Source organism: Paramacrobiotus metropolitanus, unplaced genomic scaffold (assembly GCF_019649055.1).
Source record: "Paramacrobiotus metropolitanus isolate TYO unplaced genomic scaffold, Prichtersi_v1.0 Parri_scaffold0000030, whole genome shotgun sequence".
Taxonomy (NCBI): domain Eukaryota; kingdom Metazoa; phylum Tardigrada; class Eutardigrada; order Parachela; family Macrobiotidae; genus Paramacrobiotus; species Paramacrobiotus metropolitanus.
This window is the reverse complement of record NW_026570250.1, coordinates 1216789-1237108: the sequence shown is the minus strand read 5'-3', so window position 1 is coordinate 1237108 and position 20320 is coordinate 1216789. Positions and strand designations below refer to the sequence as shown.

The window sequence follows — 20320 nt, the reverse complement described above, 5'->3', positions numbered from 1 at the left end:
ATACTACTATTAGCGAAACAAACTCACAGGAAACGAAACAAGAGTCTCTTTTACATTGGATTTTGACGATATCATCCAAGTATTTCTGAACTGCAGACTGTTTAAGACTAAACCCATACAAAATATTAAGTAAATAACTACAAGAAGTCAGAACGTTTTAACTGGTTGATGGTTATAAAGCGTCATCAAATGATACGGTGAAGTCTGAATGTACCTAATGGCTACTGTATATCCTCAAATTCCTTGTATACTCAATGCAATTGACATTCGATTTGTACGATATCAAAGTTCAGGAAACTAGAAAACATTTTGGTATTTGTACATACCAAACCGGCCAATGCGGTCTATATATACGTATTATAAAAATCTCTATTATAAAAATCAAATAAATGTCCTTTGTGAATTAAATGCGTCTTGTTACCTACCGTGCTGTAGACATATTAACCTTTTGGTTTCCTATAACAAATAAGACAGAATCGGAGAGCAAAACAATGTGACGTTTAAAACTTTTATATATTTATGCAATTGCAACTTTTATACATTTATGCGCATATTTGTATTTACATATGTTACATAATTCCGTAACTCGAAAATGCGAAGAATATCTATATTTTCATTAGCTTCCTTGGCACTTGGGATAATGCCTCCATGCTGCGCCCATGGTGCCCAGATTTTGCTGTCGCTTAGCGTTACGTTAGCACCGAGATTGCGCATATTTCTTATTTTGTGGGGTCGGTGCAAACACAAAGCAAATGAAAACTACGGTTAATTTTCAGGCCGAGAGTTCCTGCGCAGTGGACCACCAGTTGCTTCGTCTCAATGTCACCCATATTAATTTTTAGTGCAACTGTACTTCCAAAATTTGCATACGACTCTGATTTCCTTTGGGATGCGATTCAGATTTAGATGTTTGAATTCTTATTATGCAACACTCCCGTACATCGGAATTCTTCTTCTGGAATACGCGGAATAGAAGCAACCCTCGTGTTTTGGATCTACGCCTTGTATGAAATTACTTAAACAACTACAAAAGATTTAATGTTTTGTTGCTCAAAGTAGCATGCATAAAGATGTCTTCACCCGGTTCTATTCGAGAAAAAAGCGCCCATGTCTGCTTCATCCAAAAGATGTCCTTTGGATGGTTGTTTTTTGAGTTTCGAAAAGCCATAATATAGTTACGTAGACCATGTATTTTAGACGTGAAAATGTACATAAAAAGGGGCTCCATAAGTATACTGAAACATGCCGTTCTAAAGACGGCGTGTTGTGCTCCGACGATGTCTAAAGCACGTCAAAAAATTGCTTGCCGTAGAACCGGGTCAGATACGAGTAGGACTAGATATGTAAGTATACGATTATAGAGAGCTAAAAATACGTAAGTTACTGTAAACACCAAAGAGGTACTGTATAAACTATCAAGTCTCGTTACCAGTATTAATACAATGAATAATTTTTAATGTTGATGAGACATGTTTACAAAGACAGTTACTGTAATAACTAACAATACTGAAAAATCTGCTCAACCGTTCAGTAATATTATGCGTGACACACAAACAGAAGTATCTAGATGAATTATTTCATAGTCGTGTTATTTAATTTCTGTGACCGGATTTGCGGGCTTTTGCGTGTTCAGAACGACTAACATCGCAAAAAATTTAGTTTTGTATTAGCAGAATTATTTGCATCCTGCGTAAGGTATAACCGCAGACTCGGAACGGAGCTACTACCTCTATGCGCTCTGATAATAATTATAAATTAAATGCGTTTCTCAGATTCTTCTGTGCTAGCAGTAACAGTGCTTCTGAACTTTGTTGCACCTGAAAAACCAGCGGAATCATAAAAATCCCTCATTATTTTCTTCTGCTTTGACATTGCGTAGATTGTTCCGGAGGGATACATAACGTCTACGGTGAACATAAGTCTTTATAACGTTTGTGATCTGACTGAAATGTGAACGAACCGGTACTCTAAAGGAGTTAAAGAACTTAGTTTTTCTGATTTCTTTGCAGTTTACGATTAATTAGTGGCACCATACGATTCACGGATTATTCTCGTATAAAAAACAAACTGCCGCACTATTAGCAGCTGCACAGTTTGCAACGTCTACGTACGAGTATAATTTTGTCAACGAACGTAATAAAACTTAAAGTATTTTGCGCAGCAATGCAGTGCAGCTGATATTTTGAAACAAATCTGCATACAGATGGATGCATGACTTATTGTGAGATTGAATAAATGGTAATCATGCACCGAAATTATGATTTCCTCACCCTTATTTTTTGATACACAGCAGATTATATAATGGGTTTAGGAAGTACAAAAGGAATTACTGCAACAGAATCGTCGAAACTATCGAAGTGCATTGTATTCAGTTTTAATATCTCCAGATCTCAGTAGGTTAGATTTAATGGGCTTTGTACAAATTCTTTGGTTCAAGCGGAATTCGTAAACATCGTGCCTTGAACCTATCTGATAAAATGGACCTATGTGCACAAACATATAAATCTACCGTAGTTTTATATTAACATAGTGCCTGAGCACTACGGTTCTCATGATCAGTACTTACAGTAATGTTCGAATACAAAATTTGGAAATTCAAATTCTTTGGTTCAAGCGGAATTCGTAAACATCGTGCCTTGAACCTATCTGATAAAATGGACCTATGTGCACAAACATATAAATCTACCGTAGTTTTATATTAACATAGTGCCTGAGCACTACGGTTCTCATGATCAGTACTTACAGTAATGTTCGAATACAAAATTTGGAAATTCAAATTCTTTGGTTCAAGCGGAATTCGTAAACATCGTGCCTTGAACCTATCTGATAAAATGGACCTATGTGCACAAACATATAAATCTACCGTAGTTTTATATTAACATAGTGCCTGAGCACTACGGTTCTCATGATCAGTACTTACAGTAATGTTCGAATACAAAATTTGGAAATTCGCCGCTGCACGCTATCTTAAAGAAATCTGTGACTATTAAATTGTAAGACATCGTAAAGAGCGCCCAACAACCTAACTATTTTCAATCTATTGAATACATGTAGCAATGTTTAATAGAGGCTATTTTAAAAGTACTGGTGTGAAAAGACCAAACCCTTTACGGTGTTTATTTGCATTTTATTGCAAGCGTCATTATTGCCAATTTCGATTTTATCGCCGGCATTAGGGAGCTGCACGAGCAGCCTAACCGCATCCACGTCAGTGTGTGTACAGTAGTTCGTATACATCCCACCAGTCAATATACCGATTGTGACATTGCACCGTACCGTGTCAGGACCGTACAGTTGTTTTCAAAAAGTGCCACCCCTTACATTAGGATTGCTGCCGCCAGGAGCAACGTGTAGTCCCAGCATCCATTAATGAGTGGGGTACGTTTTTACGCAGATTGATTCTCTCTTGGGAAGCGCCAGCGGCTGGATATTACGCATAACCGCTCCTGTCCACCCCGCTGCTGTCACATACGCATGTTCTGTACATGTGCGCATATGTATTGTGTATGTATATATTCTTGGTATTCGAGTGCCAGTTACGGCGCATCTTGACAAGCAGATTGTTTTCGATTTGCAAGATGTGTTGTACTGTTATTTGTGTATACTGTTATTTGTGTGGCCAGGTTTAAAATCCCAGCTAGAATGTCACCCTAGCCGGAAATGGGCTACCTGCTCCACGATGAATAATAATAATAATAATAATACGTGGAGACGCGGGACTGCGTATGGCCCACAGTCATCCACCGCCGCCAACTAATTAGACACTTTGTTCCCTCGTTACACGCACTTCCGAAACCGGCTTTGATGAGGCACACTGATACCTCGCGCGCAATGTATCTTAGCTTTCCGGCCACGGGCTGGGATGTAGCCGGTCTTAATGAGATCCCCTTTCAGCCGCGAGAGATAATTGATCCATGAATGTGTAAAGAAAAGAGCTTCTGTATTTAAATTAGACGCCCCGCGCGATGCGACGCATGTACATAACGCGCTCAAACAAACATAAAGCTTCCCATAAATCCCCGTCAGATTTACTTACTCGCTGTGTCTCACTAACACTCGGTGCGCGGTATATTCCCCCGTTCAGCGGATTAGCGCTCTTGTTATACTTTGTATTTGTATAGAAAGTCTCTGTGCGCTGGCGGAAAACGTGTGTGCGGCGTTCTTTTTCGTCTTTCCCGTGGTGCTATGGTCGTGTTGTTCCTGTGTCAACATTCCGGCAAACGCTCGACGCGCGCATCCCGTTTTTAACGCTCTTTAACTCCCACCGATTGGTGCGCTGTGAAAATATCGTAATTTAATAATCCCCGTTCCAGTACACTAATGCTGAGGCAAACATTGCATGATCAAGTAAGTTTGTGGATTAACTTATGCAGTCAGTCGTGTATGTGCGATAAAATTAAAATAATCGCCAAATGTAAAATGCATGTATGATCAGTGCGCATACCCGGTGCCGCTGGGTTGTTTAACCAAGGACGCAAATGCTGAACATCGATTTTTAATTACGGCAATTCATGTACATAACAAAAGCAGAGTTTTCTGCAAACTTTAAGCAGGAACAGATATCTAAAAAGTTTTGTATTTATGTAAAATACTTGCTAATAGTAGTGTTGGACGCAACAAATTCGAAAACAGCAATCCATAAAATGAATTATAACTACTTGCGCATATATACATCAGTGCGTAATTACAGTTGTATTTTCCAAGCAGACTTTGTAAGATGACAGAAACAGTCTGTATGTTCTGTATGTTTTTTCTGACGTAATTATATATTAATTCACGCAGATTGTAAAAGAATTAACCATGAAATTTATCTACTGTCTGCGATTAAAATAGTTTCTGCAAAGCGGCAACTGCGACATTTTGCTTATGCGTCATAATCAGTATAAGAAGGTCAGCCTAATTGGGTGTCATGTACCTACACAAATGGATATTGTTCAAACACTTGTAATTGAGGAACGGGATTGTTAGGCTGGATAGGTTACAGCCAGCGCGTAGTTTACGTTGACACACTGATCACTTGAACACGGTTGTGATTTGTAAGCGCACTAGTAAAGAGCACACCAGTCAATTGCCAGCGACCGCTACATGTCTCTTCCCCTGATATTGTTGTACAGCCATCCCTTCTGCGGCTTGATCCGGCCTCAACATCCAAAAATATTCCCGCTTGGCGTCTTTGGATGTCAGCGGTAGTTCGGTGCTGAGTTAATACACAGTACACATATACTGCAGCTCGTAATGCACTTCCCTTTCCCGTCACAGGCAATGTCCGTCACGGCAATTGTTATATATATACACCCATATATATATTGTATATATGTTCTTCCTGCGCTGATCCGAATCCAAGTAAAATCAATTTTACGCTCGGTATACGCTATCAGATCCCTTTTGCACCATCATCTGCGTTTTCCCACATATTGTACATTTTTCTACCAGGACAAATTTACCAAAGTGCTCCTTCAATATGCACCACATGGATGTCGGGGCATCATGAGTGTGTACATATATAAGTATGGTTTCTATATATATAACAGGTAACCATCACCTGAAACGGCACTCTCATCAGCCGACAGCGGCTGTTGTATTCTTCCCAGCCGGTTTCTCTCCCGGACGGCAGAATATACATACGTGACGTCCTGGTGTTGTGCAGCGCGCAGCACTCTCCACGATTCGACGCCGTAGTGGCAGAGATATTATTATTATTTTTACAATTCCTAACCCAATCTATTCATATATGTCTCATATCGCACTCGCCCGTAATGCAGTGGGTCGATTCAATCCGCCGAGCATCTTTCACAGTCAGTCGTGAGGCATTCATCCAGCGAAAAATTATCCTTTCACCATCTTTTTTCATCCCGCAGATCTAGTATTATAAAAACGGCTATTGCTGCAGTGTGTCTATACGAATGCTGTGCGGTGTGCGATCACTAGCGCTTACAGCGTTCCATTGCCACTGGATTGGCTATTGTAAGTCATCAAGAAATTCGGCAGTTTCCGGTAACGTTATTCCTTTTTAAGTATATCCATTACGTTGTCATTGTTAGGCTATGACAAAGTTGCTTTTTGGATGAAATCTAATCTGATTACTGTAAATTCAGATTTATGCTTTTGTGATGATCGTACTTTACAAAGTGATCGCATGTCTACCACAGTACCGCGTAAATTCTAAGCGGAGGACGGATTATCATTGCATTATGCGCTCGTACAGTATGATTATATGCTTCCTATAATAATAATTTGGTTTGAAACTACTGTAAATGCATACCCATAATTATGTATATAAAGGTGCACTGATGAACATGAGGACAACTAACCTAACTGTCACGGTGCAGGAAATTCGGTGTGATTCGATACGTAAAAATAGCTCCATTGTTTCATGGTAAATTGAATAAGATGGAGTCTATGCGGAAATGGATATTCTAGCTGGCGGGCAAACGGGAGATATTCGACTCCCTTGTCTGGACAATTTGAAACCGTCTATTGATTTTCGCTTAACAATCCTTAAAACGAACTTGCACCAAAAAGCCAACAGCCTTAACATTATCACTGTCAATCATCAGCGGCGTTTTTCCCAGCATTGTACGGACGTTATATACACTTCATTTTCCACAACAACTGCAAGATTTCTCATTGGTAATTTTATGGGGGAAATTTTTTTTCTCACACTGCAGCTGTAAATCAGTTTCCGTATCCTCAGTTTCCGATAAGCAGAAATGTTGTGCTATGTCGTGCATGCAATATATTTCCGGTTTACACAGATTCAATCAATTCGTTTTTCAACCGACGCATGGCCATTAATGTAATTTATAACTGAAGGCAATTTGGTCATTGTTATGTACGGCTGACTTTGTGCATTGGTCGATGTCTAACAGTTTTTATATTATATTCCATCCTTTACTTGTTCATCAAGGTAAGCAAAAAAAAGGTGTTCAGTAGTGGTTTTAGCGATTTGTGTTGTGCATTGTATTTATAGAACCACATCACCAGGCAGTGCAGCTATGCGGTTTTACTTTGCTACTAGGTGCTTGCTATCTTCAAACAGAATTAAAAAGTAAATTGTAGTTCACTGTAATATCATTATTCATTTTGTGTTACAGCGCAAAAAATGGTGAGGTTAATTAAGTAGTCAATAGTGAGTTAACTTGGCATAAGTGAATCATAAAAAAGCCTTGCGGAACAAAGATCAGGCACATAATGGCTGACTGCCCGTTGTAATCCGGCTCCACGACTGCCGCGCACTGAACTCATTAACTTTTTGTAGATGGGATGAGCCGTGTACCGGAAGTTACATGATTGACTACATTCGCCGGAAGTTCACTTCTAGTCGGTACGTCAATAGGTGTAAAGTGTGGCCGGCAACTCATTTGTACGCTATTGTGCCGGCAATTGCGCAGATTTATGCTGCATTTACACACATTTTATTCATTTGACAACATTTGCATAATCGTTGCGGGTACTAATTGATGACGTATTCGTAATACTCGTAGTATATGCGACGCCCTGCCAATTTATACACAATGAACACATAATTATGATGCATCTATTCGCTACTCGACATACATGTATGCACAACAATTACGTAGTTCTGCGAAAAAAAACTTCTGCAGGTTATATTACCCGTACAAGTCTCATTTATTTAATATTTATTTTTTAAATCTGAAGCTTTGTCTCCGGTAACACTTTTGGGTTTTTGGCGGAGATTTTTAGATCTTACAAGCTATATATCAGTATTAGTGCCACTTGAAGATATTAATCTGCGTAGGTGTTGATATCCTGTAAGCAGCTGATACGTCACGATGACAGCGACTGCACCTGTGATTACCACCAGCGCCATCGCGGTGGACGACGATGATCTGGACAGTATCGAAGTGTTATCTGCTCAATACCGCCCCACTGCCTCCGTGCACCAGGACTACAGCAGCACGAACCACCATACGCCGGCAGTATATGCTGCCGGTGTGCCGGTGGACACTGACCACTTAATCAACCATCACCACCCTCGGCAGCGCAATCTGGACACCATTCGCTCGGTGGATGACTACGAGAAGGACACCTACTATTTCCCCTCCACCCGACCGACGCCCAGTCCGGCCGACGGTGTTGCCGGTGCGGCTTCGTCGTCTAACCGGCACGGACAGCAGTCTCGCTCACGATCGCAATCCGGCGGAAGAGTGCCGGCTGATCATCGGCTGGTAGGCGGTGTAACCGGCAATAATGCCCATTCGGCATCTGCCGCTGCCAAATCCACCCTCATTCCTGTGCCTATTTATAACGGTGATATGGTGCTGCTGGAGACGGCAGCTGCCACTAATTCGACTAAAGAGTCCCTCTCACCGGAAGAGCGCAAGCGTAAACGTATCACCCTCGCTGTCGGGATAATTGCAGGTGAGACACGCGCGCGGGGTTATACTCATTAAAATTACACGCGAATAATACTGAATTATGTGGTACAGGATGATCTTTCAGTTATTTCTGGAAATCAATACTTTTATCAACAGTAGATCAAATAACCCTTCCATTAGAGTAATAACGTTTACGTAAAACTCATGCAAGCCGTAATTCAGTTAAACCTGCGCAGCGAAGATTTTTCAAGGAATCTGAGGTGGATAGTTTTCATACATGTATATGTATTTGCGCCGGCAACTGCGCAACAAAAATCAACATGCAATTTGTTTATTGCGTGCTACACTGATGAGCATAAAAATCGTAAAACGAATTCAGCTTTTTTAATTTTAGCTGTTAATATTATGGAATAAAATGCTGAATGCTAATACTGAATTTCTTGGAGTATAACAATAATTATACTAAAGTAGATCAACATGTTATTACGACATATTATAGTATTCGCTGTTACATGACTTGTGCTTACGCCTACATCCAGCAAACTCTATACCATTTACACGTATTTTGTACAGAAGCTTAATTATGTTAATGGTCAATAATGGATACAATTAAAGTCGACGGACAAGTTATGCCGGGACATATAAGTACATATATATGGCTTTAAGAATTATTTACTGTACTTGATTAGACAAAAGCCAAATCTATGTACTAAAATAAAAGTACTGTACTCTATCTTAATTGTTTCCAGAATTCACCTGACATTTAAAGCCCTATACTGATGTTATTACAGATGCTCACATTTCGTTGCCTTTTTGTCTTTTTGCATTTCTAGCTTATAGCGTTTTTTTTAAAAAATATGCGACAGGAATTTCTACGAAGAATTTTTATTCAGCGGAAATTTGGTTTCCATTCAAACCTAACTAACTGGAAACAGCAGCGCGCCGGGGCTGCTTAATCAACAGGAAAGGAAAATTCAATCAGGATACTTGATAATTTGCGCATTCACCGCGTATTACGCTGCGTGATGATGAGTCCCGTAATACTTATCGATTTTTTTTCCTTTTGCAGGGATAATAATAATTGCCAGCATCCTTTTGGTGGCGATTACCCTGAACATGACATCACGGATCGACGCGATCGGTAAGCGCGTAATGTCAAACAACTGTAGTAAGGCCGAAAGAGCATTAACAGTAGTGCCGAAATTGATGCTCTCATACCGAGCAAACCACCAATCCAGTTTTGTCTGCACGAGCTCGCATCAATACGGTACAATGTGCAACCGGCCCAAATCGATACTTTAGTTAAATCCAATTCCGCCCTGTAAATTAAAAACTGTCAAATCGCCTGCCATAACATGCCATATAAATTTTGTACAACTGCAGACACCGAAAAATTAGTTAAAATTACTCAGAAATTTTCATCTAGGCTTAGAAATGATTTAAACACCTTATTCAACAAAACTAATAAATTACAGAGTTATACCGATCCTAACGAATTAATAGGTAGTAAAATATAAACGCGATACAAACATTTAAAGGGAATCGTATTTACATAGTTTTCATAGAAAAATTGCTTCTGAACTTATGGTCACATTAATGCAGTGAGCAATTGCACGACCAGCAAGCGGTGATAACTCTAGTTTTACAAGCAGCACAAAACAATATCAGTTTGGTAGTACAGACACAGAGTAATTTAAAAAAACCGTCAAAATATCAATAATACATTATGTGGACAGCACGCATATATCTTTGACGAAAAAAACCAAAAATTAACTAAGTACCCTAGTTAATTAATCTTATCTATACTACATTGTACGTAGCCGTACTATTGCTGAAGTTCAGTAAATCTTTCGAAAGAAATATTTGCTTTGTTAGCTGAAAATTTCGCTAAGCGCACGAGAGACGCTGGCCATGGAGGACAGGAGGAGTGCATTGCCTGATCATATTATATTATTATCGTGATCAAACAGTAATGGTTTAATTTGGGGATAGTGCTATAGTAAGTATGGATTACGACTGGATTTAGAAAGCCATACAATTCTTTTGTAGTGAAAGAGCAAAATGATAATATATACGCTCAGCTGACAGCCAACAGTGATTATGGATTATCATGGAAGAATTCATCATCGGCCCAAAATTACCCCATCTTGCAATATTCCAACCGTGATAGTATATGAATTGCGTAAGTGCGTCATAAAATCCGTACTGCGTAATGCAGCCCATTTTGCCGGATTCCTTGCGATAAAAGATTTTGTTGTGACGGGCTTCGTTGGTCTCGACGTAGCAAGTATGGGAAAGATGGCAACGGGATCTCATCATGGATGAATATATTTTTTCGGTGCCTATTCATGCGCTTTACACTTTACAGTGTGTGCCGTGTAGAAAGCATGGCTGGATCTCTTCTTGTACAGAGAGTGTGTTTAACGAGTAAGCGGCTTACAAGTGACCTTTACTGTTATCTTTCTGCTCAAAATGTAGTTTTCGGTGTGGTTGATTGGAATTCAGAGAACGATATATTGTTTGCGACGAATGAAGTATTGCTAACCATCACTCATGAGGTGCACAATTAAATTAGCAAAAAATGATCGATTCTGTTAACGATATCTGCAACCGACTAATCAAACACGCTTGTCTTCCTTATTTCAAACACAGAAAAAAAATACCCAACAGCAGTCTGATACTTATCGATATTTATTTATTTACACGAATACGTAAAAACCGTTCGCATAAAGAAAGCAGCTAGTAAGCGGGGTCTATGAACAGAAAACGCAATAAAATTCATTTTAAAAGAGTACCAGAAACAAACCTGTACACGCCACTAACATACCGCTAATGAACGAAAACGAAAGTGCACCGAAAAGAAAGTAGCATCACAAAAATCATTAAAGCAACAACGCCAACTAAGCACAGCTACCCAAAACCGGGTTAAAAGAATACAAAAAACGCAATAAATTCATTAAAAGACACATATACTCGCGTTTAAAATAAACAAAACAAACTTTCTTACATAAATCTTACTATCGGCTAAAATCAACAAAATACTAGTCGCTTCTTTAACAAAATAAAATACAGAATGGATAATCATGTGTGTGTCCGAGCCGACATGAAGAACGAGTGCGTGAGACGTTTACCGCGTGTGAGTAGCATGAGAAACACACAGGCTGTTGTTACTTAGCGCGGCATCGATCCACCTGAAACAAAAAGCCCACAAATTGGAGCATCTCGGTATGGTGTCAGAAGGATGCTTTTTGTGATGAACTGTTCAATCCATACTACGAGCATCTCCGTTATACCTGGGGCTCCCGGCGCCGGATACAGGATACTGTACAGTTCACTCTGCGAGATGGCCGCGTCAGTGCTAGGCTCGAAAGAGCTCAAATCCTCCGTCAGCCAGCGATCCATATTCTCCGGGCTATTTGTATCAGTGAAATCCATCTCATTTCCTCCGCTGTAATATAATCAGACTGTCAATTTCAGACATTTTAATACACTGTAAGATGTTTTGATGCCATAAAGCACCGCCAGTACTTTGAACAAAATCTACTAACGACTGTTAAGGTATTTCTTTGCAGCCACTCACACAAAGTGCTCTGTATGGCCTAGTGAATGGTAGTCAAGGTTTCCCTAATAAAAATTTCCTCGTTTCTTAACCTAATTAATTTTGGCCGATTTGTAAAAACTTCAAATTAATAGTGGTGACTCTTAGATGCTACATTTCCAGAAAAGCAGAAAAACCGACTACCGTCCACCGTAATACACGGGGAAAATGGTTTCCTTCAAAACTAGAACCTGTCCAGCATTTCAGCTAAGTTACGCTGTCCCCAAGGAGCGCTTGAGAAATCAATTAGCCCGCAAAGCCAGCGACCCTCAACTGACACGCATTACCCAGTGGCGCAACCATCAGTGCCAGTCCAAGTAACATACAGGCCACAGGGAATACATCTGCCCTTTCTCCTACACACACTTACCCCATGTTCGATTCGGTTTGATGGCTGAGAACGGAACGAGGATCCTGGACAGAACCTTCGGGGGAATGTGGCGACTGCACAGAGAAGGGCGTCACCGCTCGCGATCCACTACCGCGTCCGTGAAATCTACACACATACCACCGGTTAACAACCAGTTCAATTAACTGCCAAATATACAAAATTACAGCTTACCTAACTGGTGCATTAATTCCGCAAACAATAGTTTATTTAAGTATTTTAGGTCTGATATCAACAGAGTGCCGAGTCAATACTGTATCAGTACCATCGTGCAATTATTCCACAGCGTAGCAAGAGCGCGACAGCTATATTTACTGTATCATCCATCTGCGGTACACCCGATCTGGTACAAGTACATCAAGCGTGTAAAAAACCCCTCCTAATTAATAACGCTATGTTGGGAATTGCCTTTTCGGAAAAGACTGCATTACACCTATCGGAAACTTTCAAAAAAAATAACATTAATTACCAGTCAAAAAACGGCAATTACAACAAACACGAAATCTAACTACGGCAGTATGGAACCTATTCCGAATGCTGCTAGTCACTTATCGTAAATCCATAAGCTGAAAACTTCATTAAAACAAAATCTACTGCAAATTGCTTATTCCACTCAAATAACGTGAGACCAAGATATTAACAAAAATAACGAAATACTTAATTCTTCTTTTGCAAGAAATACGCAAAGCAAGAATTCTCAACGAAAATACTACTCGACACACTGAAAAATTACAATCAACCAAATGTATCAAAATCCGACAATTACAACAATGCTGAAACCAATCCCTAAATACTAGTACAGTAAACCTTTACAATACTGCGCGGTTCTACAACAGATTCCAAAAAAAGAATGCACAGGAAAATTACATATGTAGCTCACCCAGGTATCGTGGTGTGCAGATCCGAAGGGACATAATCGCCTCCAACCTGCGGACGAACATCTAACAATGAGACGAAAACGCATGTCAAAGCAGTGCAGCATAGTGTAAGAAGTTTTGTCATTCCCAAAATGCGAACACAAATGATGTAAGTTTAACCCTCTGTTGCATTTACCGGTGGCGGTATAATACTTGGCAAAGGCTTGATCGCGCGGAATGTCCGGATAAAGGTATAACAAATTCTCCGCCAGATCCCTAATCCTGTTAGCACAACTGCGGATCTGGAAATCCTTGCTCGTGTACGGTTGTATGGAAAGCACTTCGTGAATGTCTGAAGGCAAAACAATTTCTGGATATCGAATTAAGAGTGGTTATCAATTTTGCAGTTATTTACAGCGAACATAAAAAATTACCTATCATGCACAACAAAATAACACGGGAAATTAAAGTACGAAAAAGATGTACGAGTACTTACCGCTTTCCGCGTCCTGACGATGCCACGCTATAGTTACGCCACCCAGAATCGAATCGCTAAATCGGAGCAAGAATGTTCCAGAATGTTTCTGCAGCAGCCAGTCCTGAGCGGTTTGTTTAGCGACAAATCCGTGGATGCATCTATCCAAAGCACAGCAAAATTAAGTCACTACGAATTTTTAGGAAATACTGTACTATTGTAAATTTTACGGCAATGCAGGTGCGCAAATGTTACCCAGCGTTCCACAGATCTTGCAGATGATCCTTCACCAACTTCATAGCATCATAAAACCATTCCCAGAAAGTGAACTTGCGATCAATCAGGTTTTCTTTGTGGAATTTAGCCCGCGTTACTTTGGCATTACTCAAATCTTCCATGGTGTCCTCCTTCCGTCCTAACAGTTTAGCCGCCAAAAATCGTAAATGTTCCTCACACAATCCGGTCCCAATTTGGCTTTTAAATTTAAAATTCAACTGTTCCGCTAAATTTTTCCATAACACTTCCTTTGGAACCTCGAAAGGCACACGACCCTGCACAAAGCAACCAACACATCAAGACAAAGCAGATAAGTACAAAACATCGGCGCATTACCGGCTCAGCAAAGGCATTGTCCCATAAAATGACAGCTGTGGCTTGTGCTTCTTGGGAACCATGAACAATGACAACCACGGGAAGTGACAGCGTCTAGAAACATCAGTTTCGGTTCCAATTCGGGTGCAAGAAAAAACTGAGCAGCAAACACAGACTTACCCAAACCTGGAAAGTCATTTCGTTGGCCACGTTGAATTTCGATTGGAAAAGCAAGCAGAACTTTTCTTCCGTAACAGCCTAAAAAAGAAACAAAATAAACTATCGGAATACAGTGAAACATACCATATCACCAATTTGTACCTCCTGGTGTTTCTTCCTTTCAGATCGTTTGACAGTCTTCAGCGCCTGTTACACACAAACATGCGGGAATATCCAAATCAACCATCTTACGCTTCGATTTTACCATATTTCGGAAGTTAACTACAAGCTGCTTAGAAGCTTGATGGTATTCCATCAGTCCGCTGTTATTGACAATCACCCCCGCAGAATTTCTGTAAAAAGCACAAATACAGGTTTCCAGTTAGCAAATGATGACGTCTACCACTACCGGAAATAAAATGGACCAGAGAGTCGGCCTCAAATTTAAAAAAAATGCTCACTCAGCAATTTTCAAATGGCGTACCATCAAGCACCGATTATTATAAACGAGAAAAAATTTCCGAAATATGATACGAGGTAGTACTCAACCCGCGCTCGTACTTACGTGGTAGCGCTCTTATCCCCTCCTTTGATCAACTGATTTGCTTGTGCCTCACTGCAACAGGATACAGTTAAATCAGGACAATCACAAAATTCAATCACGGAATAACGATACGATCAGGTGTCGACTAATGAGTTTATCATCTAAATCACCGCTCCAGACATGGAAAAAAATAGATCTGTCCGTTGACCTTCCACGGAAGTTATAAATATTGCCCACGTACATACAATAAACATTAAGTTGATGATAAACCCTGGTAGTTCTTATTTCTTATCTTTGGACAATAGAAAACGATACAGGACTGTAATCAGTGTTGTCGCAGACACTGTTTACCTGATAATCGTGCCGGTAACTTTCGGTGGTGTCAGGTGGACATTGATCTTGTTACCCACTAACAGACGCACTGAACAGCTGAATTTGTTGGACACCTTCATAACTTGTGGCGGCTGGCGTTCCACAATGAAGGTGCTGGTAACTAAAGAGGAGAGCAGTGCGGAAATCTTGGCGTTTAGCGACGGTAGTAAATCCTGTTGTTCCATTGGCATCGGCAGTTGACTGCGCAAAGCTTCTACGCGCTGTAGCTGCTGGCGATTTTGCAGAATGATATCAGCCAATATTTCACACCTGACAAACGACAAAAAATCGAATTGGTTTACGATTCTTGCCAGCATCTTCTTTGTTTCTGCTATACTAATAATCAATATTCCCGAATTCCAAATAATTTGTTTCAGACTCGCATGCAAAAAACACGATCATATCATACGCGTATGTGGAAAATAATAAGAATGCAGCAGAGCGATAAGCCTGCGATAATTTCCTCCAAGAAAAAAAAAGGAAAACTAAATTTTGTCAAACTGAGCTCGTAACGCATGGTAACGCGTAATACCTGTTTTTTTCTCTCCACGATATCTATTATTAATTAAAAAAGTACTGTAGTCCATTCTGAGTTGTAGTCACATTGCTTAAACATTATTTCACTGTCGCGGATAGTACGTCAAAAGTAAAAACAAGAAAGTTGTTTTCGCCGCATACTGCTTACCACTGCTGAATCTGATCCAAATTATTGAAGAAAGGTACACCATTTCCACTCAGCTGCTGATTCCGTCTCCAGTGCATCAGATGCTCATTAAGGACCACGCTCTGCACTTTCTCCAGATGCTGTAAACTTTCCAGATGCTTCTTGGCCAAAAACTGTAACCACACAGGTTAAGAACTGTATCGATCTGCTACTACAGTATCCAATTCCATTCTCTTGAACATACAATGCGTTTTTCTAAAATACTGTTAGCCTTCTGAGAGAGATTCTGATCCACTTGTTCTTTGCGCTGACGCAGCCGCACTTCGCTTGTGCTGGTGGTTCCAGTGTGTCTAGTGAGAGCTTCTTCAATATGATATTTTTCCTGGTACAAAATAATAAACGATTCCTGCTCATGCTGCAAGATATTCAAATCCGATTCGGTGGCCTGCAAAAAAAACACAAACGAGCCATAAAAATTGAACAAAATTCATCAATAAATTAAAAAAAACTCATAAGCCATCGCTTACCTTCGTAGCTTTCTGTAGCAATTCAAATTGCTGCATTAAAGGTCCATTTGCTCCGCTCTTACTCTGGGTGGACATGTTATTCCCGCTACTGGGCTATAAAAAATGATAAACTTCGAGACCTGAAGAACTACTCTGACTGGTGAGTAAAAATATGGGCGATTATAAAAATGCCACAACAAAACGCACATTTTCAGCCAATTCCACAAGATGCTTCTCAGTTTCCAACATGGTACGGATATTCTGCACAAAATGCAGCGGGCTACGAAAATAATGATCGCGCAGGTATGTCACAGCTTCTTCCAACTTCATCTTAGTAACGAAATCATTTGGCGATAAACTTTTCGCTTTTGTTTCCACTTCTTTCAACAAGTTCTTCAGCAGTCCCATAGCCATCTTTTCATGCAGGTTGTTGTACGTATCAATACCTTCCCTATAACAACCGTACAACTGACTTAAAATTCGTACTTGGACCGAAATTTACTGTAGTTGTACGGAGATAAACTCAAATCTGATACTTAAACCACACAAAACAAAGCCACAACAATAAAACCTACAGCGCATTATCGTTATCAAATTAGTATTAATTACCAGAAGTACTGAGAGACAATATCCATCTGTACTTATAATAATCAGCTAGCTACTGTCTGCCGACCGGTAAAGTACAGGGTAGTATGTATTCCGATCCACACTCACCGGTCAGGGTGTGTTTTCGCTCACGAAATTTAAAACTGCTGCAGCTGAAATTCATCATAGCCACTAATTTAGTAAATCTACCACAATATAAAGCGCACAAAATTTTTTAACCAAGTCTGCAAATAGCTATCAATAGATTTTAACAATAATGCAGCGGGACCGAGCATGATCGTTTGTTCCTATTTTTATTATTAAAAAAACAAATTAAGAGTTATCTATAATTTCGTTGCCAAATTCCAAGTTGGCTTTGCAATCCCTTATGATGTTACTCGCATTTTATAAAGTAATTTTGGAAGCTGGAACTTAAACTTGAATACGAGTACCTTTAACTATATTTCTGTAATTACCGGCACTGCTTACTGCTGCTGTGAGACTACCAATTTATTTACAACGCTAAACTAGACTGCAAATCGTATAAAACTATTACACAAAACTGACAAAATACTGCTCGTAGCATTCTATAAGAATGAAAAAACGTGAATGATTCATGCGTAGTTTCATTTTCTGATGTAGAGGTGGGTTCCCCGAATACTTCCGACTTTCGGGTTAGCGCAGTGATGGTGTTAGAACAGATTGAGGTCTACGATTAGAGCAAGTGATCGATAACCAAATTAAACGTCAACCGCAAAGGTACTAATCATAATAATAAACAGAATCCGCGCACAGTGACATATGAGCGGTTTCTAAATGATCCAGTCTTTCCTGCAAATTATCAAAGAAAGGCACACTTCATCTAAGATCTACTCTAAAAATCGATTGCACGGTTTCAAGCCAATATTCAAACGGACATTTCAAATCGCAAACTGAACAAGACACTTGTAAAACATGGCTATCTCGGTAATAAACCTAATTAAAAAAAATCCGTTGTGTCTCTTACTTTTCCTGACCGCAGTAGGTGACAGACTAACAGGTATCAGTAAACAGTAGTATATTTCTCTGATTTTACGGCTTACCTAAACTCAAAATAATATTATGACATTTATAAAGTACATATGGTATAATAAAAACCACATACATATAGATATTAAGTACATGTAGATATGACAATTACAGAAACTGCGAAGATTTCGAATCACAGGATTTTCAGAAAACTGTCTTATTAATCACATTTACATTCACGAGAAAACGTAGAAATTAATTATTTTCATTCGATAAAACGTATCGCAAAATTCACAAGTTAATTCTTACATGGGAAAAACGAAATATTTAGGCTCTGAAAATTTGAGCTTAACGGTAACTGGTAAGTACTGAAATATTCAATGAGCTGGTTAAAAAAGTAACTGCAACCCTATTTTGTTGCATTTATTGCAACAACAGCTACATTACTTAGCTGAGTATTAAGCCAAGTACTACGCTGCAAGTGCGTGATTACCATTGCTGAGCTTCGATCCAATCCGCGCAATAATGACGAACTTCGATGGGAAAACACTGGGAATAAATGGCACGCAGCTGTTCCAGGGCATCTCCCTGTAATCGCTGAGTTTTCTCCCACAGCGACATCGTGGAACATCCAATTATTCCGATATAACAATATCCGAAAGGCAAAACGTCTTATCGATAATACAGTGATTTCACAACAGCCTGCAAACAAATACAAAATAATACCATTCCTCACAACTTTTTCCAGCTTTAAAAACACGAAAGCATGAATCACGGATTCAAGATCAAATCTGAGTTTCAAAATCAATAATCGGATAGTCACATATGGAATAATTTCGCAAAGTGATTGGAAAACTCCATTAAACGCAGCCTATATCATCATCAACCAGGCAGAATAATACAACAATTAACTGCCTACTGAATCCAAATTATTTACATTTTACTTTCATATATTTACTTTTAACCACCAAAGGGAAACATATTAAGCTAAGTCTGCTAAGAAAACTGAAAAAAAGAAAACTTTTAAAGCTCTGAACATCAACTACATCCATCAAATACGAAGTACTGCCAATTAAATCACACTCACAACAAACGTAATTTTGTTACTCATCTGTAAACTCCGAATATCTGGTTAACCATGGAAGAACACTTACTGGGAAAAAGGAGTAGTTTTCAGCGTTTCAAAGAAAAACTCTACGGTAGCGGAGAGAGAATTCCCAGAAAGTTACGGCACCACGGTACCACAGGCTTAAGTGCAAACAAACGCATACGCAATCGGCTGATAGCAACGGTATGCCGCGAATTTCCAGCAGGACGGTAAAAGACCAAGAACCCAAATAAGAACACGAACGTAGTCGGTAGTGCCGCACGAGTAAACTCGTCTGCAGACCCGCAACAAGGCCAGCTGAATGGGTTGGCAAGCGTCCAAAGTTCGATTACAGTCCAATGGTATATGCGCGAAACTCATCCAACAGGAATGATTTTAATTTCACACGAGTAAGAAGGCTACTATCTTCATAGAATTTAATAAATTCATCGTATTACAAAGAGTATCCACGAAAAGTTTCACGAAATCACTCCAATCATCGTTAGCACAAAAAAACACGAACGAAGATTACAGTAGCATTGCCCATTACAGATGCACTTGGCTTTTACTGCCGAACATGTACCGTCAATCAATCACATCTGGTTTCCTTGTACAGTGCACAACTCTGTCTGTGAATTGTGCATTGGTGTGGTGTAGTGGCAGATAAATTTGCTGCTGTACGAAGATTCGGTGTTAACGCAACCGGAAACTCGATCTACTCGACAAATTTTGCCATCTCGTAAATTGTGGACTTGATGAGTACTTTTCGATAAAAAAAAGTTAAACTGCGCTGTGTGGATGCGCTTTGACCGAATGCATCAGCCAATTCATTTCTTATACTAATAATTATATGAATACTAAACATCTCTAGCAGGTCTACGGCCTCTCCTGTCAGACCGCGGTAATCTCCGCTTCTGCTCATCCGATCTTCATGCTTCAAAATGTTTTGAAAACCTCTCAGTGCGGCGGGTGATCTAAGACCAGTCGTTGTTTGCTGAATTCAGAACCGCTAATCCAGTGGTCATTCAATGGCTTGTTGCCATGGATGCCATAGGCCTAACATAGTCTGGTCTGGTGCCACGGGCATTAAATTTGAATAAAGAAAACCTTGTGGGCTTAGTGAAGGAATCACTTCAGACACTTCACT

At 39.7% G+C, this 20320-nt stretch overlaps 2 protein-coding genes across 7 annotated transcripts; one reads left to right on the top strand and one right to left on the bottom strand.

The window, feature by feature from the left end:
* Positions 1 to 4109: 4109 nt before the first annotated feature.
* On the top strand, positions 4110 to 10895 carry LOC129588508 (uncharacterized). Of its 4 annotated transcripts, none has more exons than XM_055482740.1 (5): positions 4110 to 4347; positions 7259 to 7324; positions 7760 to 8382; positions 9409 to 9480; positions 10389 to 10895. In XM_055482740.1, the coding sequence occupies exons 3-5, from the start codon at positions 7794 to 7796 to the stop codon at positions 10514 to 10516; spliced, it is 789 nt and encodes a 262-aa protein (XP_055338715.1). In that variant the 5' UTR covers positions 4110 to 4347; positions 7259 to 7324; positions 7760 to 7793; the 3' UTR covers positions 10517 to 10895. The 4 variants fall into 4 exon arrangements, with proteins under 4 accessions (XP_055338715.1, XP_055338716.1, XP_055338714.1 ...); XM_055482741.1 differs by lacking the exon at positions 4110 to 4347 and adding an exon at positions 5121 to 6630; XM_055482739.1 differs by lacking the exon at positions 4110 to 4347 and adding an exon at positions 5121 to 6907.
* Positions 10896 to 11012: 117 nt separating this feature from the next.
* Positions 11013 to 19708, bottom strand: LOC129588506 (signal transducer and activator of transcription 5B-like). Of its 3 annotated transcripts, none has more exons than XM_055482737.1 (19): positions 19174 to 19708; positions 18580 to 18788; positions 16701 to 16944; positions 16515 to 16607; positions 16232 to 16432; positions 16009 to 16160; positions 15303 to 15593; positions 14973 to 15023; positions 14673 to 14760; positions 14570 to 14614; positions 14429 to 14506; positions 14270 to 14362; positions 13913 to 14208; positions 13679 to 13818; positions 13379 to 13534; positions 13206 to 13266; positions 12308 to 12433; positions 11633 to 11787; positions 11013 to 11530 (listed from the first exon to the last, which is right to left on the bottom strand). In XM_055482737.1, exons 2-19 carry the CDS (start codon positions 18705 to 18707, stop codon positions 11511 to 11513), a joined length of 2418 nt encoding a protein of 805 aa, XP_055338712.1. In that variant the 5' UTR covers positions 18708 to 18788; positions 19174 to 19708; the 3' UTR covers positions 11013 to 11510. The 3 variants fall into 3 exon arrangements, with proteins under 3 accessions (XP_055338712.1, XP_055338710.1, XP_055338711.1); XM_055482735.1 differs by having other exon boundaries at positions 19241 to 19708; XM_055482736.1 differs by lacking the exon at positions 19174 to 19708 and adding an exon at positions 19045 to 19163.
* Positions 19709 to 20320: the final 612 nt, after the last annotated feature.

What these genes read in the sequence shown, in the direction of transcription:
- LOC129588508 (XM_055482740.1), top strand. Translation starts at nt 7,794, where the DNA reads ATGACAGCGACTGCACCTGTGATTACCACCAGCGCCATCGCGGTGGAC. An exon ending in CGCTGTCGGGATAATTGCAG is followed by an intron (nt 8,383 to 9,408) that starts GTGAGACACGCG and finishes TTCCTTTTGCAG; the next exon opens with GGATAATAATAATTGCCAGC. An exon ending in ATCACGGATCGACGCGATCG is followed by an intron (nt 9,481 to 10,388) that starts GTAAGCGCGTAA and finishes ATTCTTTTGTAG; the next exon opens with TGAAAGAGCAAAATGATAAT.
- LOC129588506 (XM_055482737.1), bottom strand. Translation starts at nt 18,707, where the DNA reads ATGTCGCTGTGGGAGAAAACTCAGCGATTACAGGGAGATGCCCTGGAA. An exon ending in TTGGATCAGATTCAGCAGTG is followed by an intron (nt 15,594 to 16,008) that starts GTAAGCAGTATG and finishes GTCGTTTGTCAG; the next exon opens with GTGTGAAATATTGGCTGATA. An exon ending in CAAGTATTATACCGCCACCG is followed by an intron (nt 13,267 to 13,378) that starts GTAAATGCAACA and finishes TCTCATTGTTAG; the next exon opens with ATGTTCGTCCGCAGGTTGGA.